The sequence below is a fragment of the Cucumis sativus genome, chromosome 1, assembly GCF_000004075.3.
Source record: "Cucumis sativus cultivar 9930 chromosome 1, Cucumber_9930_V3, whole genome shotgun sequence".
NCBI lineage: Eukaryota > Viridiplantae > Streptophyta > Magnoliopsida > Cucurbitales > Cucurbitaceae > Cucumis > Cucumis sativus.
In genome coordinates, this window is record NC_026655.2 from 16378717 (window position 1) to 16386141 (window position 7425).

General features: G+C 33.3%; 1 protein-coding gene across 1 annotated transcript; it reads right to left on the bottom strand.

Moving 5' to 3' along the window:
• Positions 1-141, bottom strand: LOC101219840 (60S ribosomal protein L39-1-like). Its single transcript, XM_011657850.1, has one exon. The coding sequence runs from the start codon at positions 139-141 to the stop codon at positions 1-3; it is 141 nt and encodes a 46-aa protein (XP_011656152.1).
• Positions 142-7425: the final 7284 nt, after the last annotated feature.

Genomic DNA, 7425 nt, shown 5'->3' on the forward strand with positions numbered 1-7425 from the left:
TTAGAACCCTAGCTTTGTGCGACGTTGCGCACTTTGCCTCGTGTTGTCAATTCTCAGGCGGATCCAGTGCGGGGTCGGCCTATTCTGCCTCTTCTTCTTCGCGAACTTCTTCTTCATTATAAAAGTTTTATGAGACAACATTTTCAGGTTCCGACGATGAACTGTGAGTGTGGGGGGTTTCGAATAGATTTTTTCGAATGGAGGTGAGCGTTTCGAACGGATGGGCAGGGGTTTCCAAAAGATTGACTTCGCGTGCAGCTCGTCCTTTGGGGTGGGCAGACGTCGTCGACGACATTGGCAGCAAACGGTCGGATTTGTGGACGTCTGGCGGCAGAGGGTTTCGATGTGTGTGGGGGGTTTCGAATGGGTTTTTTCGAATGGAGGTGAGCGTTTCAAACGGATGGGCCGGGGCTTCCAAAAGATTGACTTCGCGCGCGGGGTTCTTTGGGGTGGGTAGACGTCGTCGACGACAATGGAAGCAAGCGGTCGGAGTTGTGGACGACCGGTTGCAGAGGGGTTTCGGTGTGTGTGGGGGGTTTCGAATGGGTTTTTTCTAATGGAGGTGAGCGTTTCGAACAGATGGGTCGGGGTTTCCAAAAGATTGATTTCGCGCGCGGGGGTTCTTTGGGGTGGGTAGACGTCGTCGACGACAATGGAAGCAAGCGGTCGGAGTTGTGAACGGCCGGCGGCAGAGGGTTTCGGTGTGGTGGGGGTTTCGAATGGGTTTTTACGAATGGAGGTGAGCGTTTCGAACGATGGGCCGGGGTTTCCAAAAGATTGACTTCGCGTGCAGGGTTCTTTGGGGTGGGTAGACGTCGTCGACGACAATGGAAGCAAGCGGACGGAGAGATGGACGGCTGGCAGCATAGGGTTTCAGTGTGCGGGGGGGTTTCGAATGGGGTGAGGATTTTCAAATGAATGGATTTAAAAAATGGTGACTTCGGAAGATATATATATATATATATATATTATATATATATATATATATATATATACTTTATATACTTTATATACTTTATATACTTTATATACTTTATATATAATACTTTGGGTATAATATATATATATATATTTTTTTTTTTTTAAATTTCAAGTAATTTTGGTTTTCTTTATCGAATTAAAATATATGTTCCTTCAGTTATTTAAGTGACTTATCACCTCAAATAATAAGAATATTATACTTGGAGCAAAAAATAGTAGAAGAGAATAGAGGCAAAGATAAATAAAATATAGCTACCTATAAAAAATTTCTTTCCTCCTTTTCCTGCCTCTTCCTTCTCGGGTAGCCTTTTAATATTCATTCCAGTCAAATCCAAGTTTTTTTATTTTAGTTATTTTTAAGAGGGTTTGGAAAAAAAGGGAAAGATGAAAAGAGAAAGAATGAAATGAAATTTTTAATAGGTTTATATTATTAAAATAATATTTAATAAGTTTATTTTAATAAATTTATTTAATGAAACGAGGAAAATAAAAAATATATATATTTGGACAAAATGAAAATTATTTTCGAAAAGTATTAATCAAGATTTTAATGGAAAATCAGGAGTTATTAACTATATAAAATATTTTTGAGAAAATGTGTTTTCATTCCTACCCAAAATAAGTAATTAATTATTAAATTATAGATAGCTTGTATTTATTCACATACTGAATTTATAAAACCTCAATATATGTATTTGACTTGAAACAAAAAAATATATGACGTACAACAAAGTCAATCACTTCAATTATAGCATCTCAATCATAGCTCCATTATCCTACAAAACGAATATCATTAATTGTGAATATATGCCTCTAAAGTTATGCTAATTTCTGATCAAGTTGCAAGATAATGCTTATGATATTCTCTAGTAATAATAACTTTCCCAAGTTTTTTAATTTCTTATTAGAACTTGAATTTCTATACTTAGTATAGAATCACAGCCTCCTCAAATTATTTTCCTATAAATTATTCGCTCAACATTTTAAATTTATTTTTTTCACTAGGTTGCTCTTGAGTTTCAGCGAAAATTTGTTGATCAGAAAGAATTTTGACTGTAAGCCCCACTGCATGATCGATGTCTATTGTCGTCATAACTGTTGAGCATTAAACTCAAACTGTGTCAGTTTTTCAGAAGGTATTTGAGAGATTAAACGACATTCAAATTTAATATATGACTTGTGGATTTTGATGCCTCGAATGTGTACTTTCTAATGGTTAAAGTTTCAAGTCATTTGAAGTTATCTAAAAAAAAGTTATGACAGTTTTAATAGCGAAATGTCAAGAATTACTACATCCTTTGAAATTCTATCTTAATTATTTTGTTATCTTTAATTTTACTTTTATTAGTGATTTATTGAAGACATTTAGAGAGACACCATATATAGTGATATTGTAACCCTTGATGGAAGCAAGTTGAGAAAGAAAATACAGAAGATTAAACAATTTTTGTTAATACTTTCTCTCTTCAAAGATTCTCCTCATTTGTCAATAACTCACCCTAAGTTTTAGGTAGGATAATCTGAGGGGGGGGGGTGAGAGTTAATACACACTAATCTCCTAGTTAATCATATCATGACTCGCTCATTTTTAAATATTTGATCAATTTGTATTATATATATTTACACTAATGATCATATAATTAATTGGAATGAGCGTACGTAATACTTAACCAGTTTGTTCCTCCCACGTCTTGTAAGTCAGCTACATGAATACGCGCATGGTCTAGCCATTAATAAAGCTGAACGTTGGGGCAAATATATAGAAAGTACCAAACAATAATGAGGGAAGGCATGAGTTTTGAAATGTTGAAGATCGGTGCACTCTTCCTTAACATATTAGTACTGTCGGTAGTGGCAGCAGAGGCGGACAAGACGGCTGCGGCGGTAAACTTGAAGGTGGGTGTGGTTTTGGATTTGAATGATGTTGTTGGGAAGATGGGTTCGAGTTGCATTAATATGACGCTCTCTGATTTTTATGCCAATCGAAGTTATTATAAGACGAAATTGATTCTCAATCCCATGGACTCCAATGGAACGAACTATCGTTGGTGCAGCTACAGTAGGTTTGTTTTAATATTTATTCTTATTTTTTATCAGTTCAAAACGTTTAAAAAAACAAGGTTAAGGGATTTGAATCCCTTTAGTCGAGAATTCCACATTGAAAAAATGTCAAGTGATCATCTCACTTTTTTTTTTTCATAAAAAACCTAAGCTAATTTGGATTGTAATATTTAACCAGTTTGTTCCTCCCACATCTTGTAAGCGAGCTACATCAAAAACAAGTAAAGAATTCCAAAGGATTTAGTTTGATCATTGCAATTCTAACTAAACTCATTATTCTTTTCTTTAAAAGAAAACACAAGATGGATCAACAACAACTTTATATTCAATTCAAGAAATCAAAGAGTTATTAATTTGTGCACAAAAAAAAGGTAATTTAATCCCAAGAATTATCCAAAAAAATTGAAATCTAAAAGAGGCATTACACAATTCTAAAATTTGGAGAGATAAAATGAAGAAAGATGGAAATTTTGTATATAAGCAAGTAAATCAACTAATCTTGCATTAATTGAAATACTAGGGTAAATTGCTTCCAATATTGAACAAAAAAAATCATAAAATCATAAAATTCAATAAAATTGAATTAAACACCGAAGATGGTTCTAACAAAAATTACATGAAAATCAAACAAAAGTTACATGAAAATCAAAGACTAATCAAACCCTAATTATAAAGAAAAATCTAATTAATCAAATTCTCAAAGATTGGAAATGGTTAAGCCTAATTTAGATTAGTCTTCCATCTTCAATATTTCTGGAAAATGGTTGATGATAAAAAATTATAGAGTGAGGGTAGAGAAATTGGAATTTGGGAGGAATTGAGAGTAATTTTGGAGGGTATTGTGAATTGAATTGTACAATTAAGGGTTAATTGGAATATTTGTAGGAAGAAATAGAGGAAATGGGCCAAAATTATATTCCTAAGCCCATATCCAAAAAATAAGATGAAAATGGGAGAAATTTCGAAAGTTTTGGTATTAATTACAAATCGCGCGCTGTCATTGCGACACGTGGTGCACAGAGAGCGGCTGGCTCGCTGAAGACACGGATTGAGGAAAATGGATTGATATTCTGCGTGAAGAAAGATTCGAACCCGTGGTCTAAAGGACGCGCGCGCGGGTAAGGCAAACCGACGTCGTATTTGTCTTAGGAAATTCGAATAAAAAACGTGTCTATTGAGGTTCGAACGCGTGACTACGAGGCTAGGCGTGCGCGACTGAGAGCCTGCACGTGTCAATCTTCTTCAATATTTACAAAATATGCCCCTTGTGTTTAATTTGCCCGTTCTCTTTCGTTTGAACTCCGAATTAGGTGATTTTCGTGTCGTATTGGAGTCTACTTTATATTTTGTATAAGAATATAAAAATAGTGAAAATATGCATGATAAGGATTGAGAATAGACTATATTTAAACGGATCAATATTTGTCCCAACAATATGATTCATCTCTTAAATACATAAATTTGAAGTAAAATTTTACACAAACCATAAACAAATGAATCATTTGTCAAAAGTGTGAATGGATAGAGGTTATTGGAATCCCTCAACTAATAATACAAAAACTGTTTTAAATTAAACCAAACAAAATAATTTAATAAGATTTTTGAAAGAGCATGTTGATGTTCATTTCACTCGAAAAAAGTCCAGAAAGAATTTTGGTCAATCTAGGTGTCATTGACTTTTTCGAAGAGCTATAGCTTCTTCATTTGTAGCCATGAACCTGGAACACAAGTCAGCTAAGATTGTGCAGAAGGAATTATCAGCTCTCCAAGACTTAGGCAATTCTTTGTAGAGAAAGTACAAGGTAACCGATCGCAAAAAATATGGAAACACAAGTGGTTATGACAAAAAGACCCTCAAAATTGTCGATACTGAGGTGGGTAGAAGACAATTCAGCGGCTTCTTAACTCAAACATTCTCTCACCTTCTTAAACCATGCGTTTTCGATCTCTCTTATTCTATCAGCCTCTCGGAAAACCCTGTCCAAAAAGAACAACATATAAGAAATGGTGTTAGAAATATAAACTAAACTCTATTTTGACTACTAACTGTTTTGCCTAATCCAATCAAACCTCCCAGTCCAGATTTTCCAAATTTTCTGATTTTTTTTGCAAGTTTTGGTAGATAACTTAGATTCTTTTTCTGAATATAATTAAAAAAAATATTTTTAAACACGAATTAAGTAACTTACAAAACCAAATCCATCGGTTTGTAAGTGAGTTCGCTGGTGGTATATTGGGAGCAATATTTGGCAAGAAACAAGTTAATATAAGGTTTTTCATCCAAAGCAGTAGAAATTCCGTATTTGATGCTTCATTTGAGAAAAAGTTTATGCATTTGTTCTAGAGATTGGTAACTTTTGAGTTGGAAATCATGGAGCTTCAACGACTTGAGAATCTCGTACATGAAAGAACCTCCTTGATACCCGACGTTATCTCCATTATTAAGAAGCTAATTGATATCAGTTACAGTTGGTTTGAGCTCTTGGACCGTCAAAAGTGAAGTCAAACTTGTAGTGTAACTTTGTGTAATGATAAGAACCACAAACAACCATATTATTACCACAATTTTAGTGTAGTGGTTGTATCTACGATCTTTTGAAATATTATAAAATTATCCAAAATGATAGGTTACAGTATATTTAGTTATATTAAAATACTGATTTAAAATCAACAATCAAAGATAAACGGTAGTGATTTACATGGTTCAAACAGTAATTAAAATAATTTGTTATTAGGGAGAAAATATATCAGATTAGAAATTAAGATGTGTGAATTATTGTAAATGATAATATAAACACAAATACAACTTAGGTTCCATAGGTATTGTATTCCAAACCCCACCAGTGAGACCTGTGCTTGATCCATTTGAAGCGTTAGATAACAAATTTACTACAACAAAAATGGTCTACGACGATAGTTATTTTCTGTCGCGAATAAAATCTGTGACAGTTATTTACAGTCATAGAAGCGGGAGTCATGGAAAGTCATTCCATGACAGTTTTTGAAAACTTTCGCAATAAGTTTTTTCATGACAGAAAATAAATGTCGTTAAATACTATTTTATGACAACAAATCATTGTCATCATTTGCGTATTAACGACAGTTTAAAAATGTCGCAAATTCGTTTATTATGATATTTTTTAAATGTCAAGGATATGTTAATCGTGACTGTTTTTTTAGAAATTAAATGTCATTGTTTTACTATTGACGACATTTTTTCGTGTCAAATATAGGGTAAACATGACAACTTTTCTTATAAAAAAAATGTTATTGTTTTTATATTGACGACAAATTATGAAGCATAACGAATTCATATATTATGACATTTATTTCTTGTTGCAAATTCTTCAATTACTACCATTTTTTTCTGTTCTCCTTGTCGCTCCGCCATTACACGAACCATTTGAACGACAATAATGTTATAATACATAACACGCATATAGAAAAAAATGGTCAACACTTTAATATATATACACTATAATACAATTTGTAATATTCGTACATTTTAATCAATCAAATTTGAACAATTTACAAGAGTATGAAATTACAGCCCTTAATCAAAACTAGTGTAAACATCATCATAACTAGTATGGTTTAGGGGTGTACAAATATGGATTGAACCCGAATAACTCGGACTACCCAACCCATATTATAAGGGTTGTGTTGGATTAGGTTAAAATATGAGTTGAGTTAAAAAAATTTGATTTTTTCGGGTTGGTTGGGTCTCGGGTTGGAGGGTTGAAAATTTTGGTTCAACCCAACCCAACTCGAATTAATATAATATATAAATATATATTATTTTAATAAAAACAAATTAGAGATATATAAATTTTGAATTTATTGTATGAAGGTTTGAATTATGTAGGTTTGAAATTTATATGTAACAATTTCAAACTTTTATAACCATTAGAAACTAGAAAACGGAAAAAAAAAAAATATATATTTATATATACAATCCCACAACCCAACCCAACCCATATTTTATGGGTTGGGTTGGGTTGAGTTAGAAACTAAATTTGGGTTATTCGAGTTGCCAACCCAAATAACCTGAAAATATGGGTTGAGTTGATAATGTCTCCCAACCCAACCTAACTCAACCCGATTTCACCCCTAGTATGGTTTACATACTCTCAGTGTCTAATTCAATAGCCTTGAAACTGACTCCTACTTTAGTAAAAAATCTCTTCACCTGAACAGCAAAATGAACAGTAACTCATGCTGTAAAGAACACAAAAACACCAACCACTTTAGCCTTCTCCAATGCCATGATCAAATTAATTATTTTTTTTCTTTCGATTTGAAAACTTTAAAAGATGGTGAAGGAAAATATACCTTAACTAGTAAATCAAAGTATCCTCTTGCATCGGGATCTGATATAGGTGT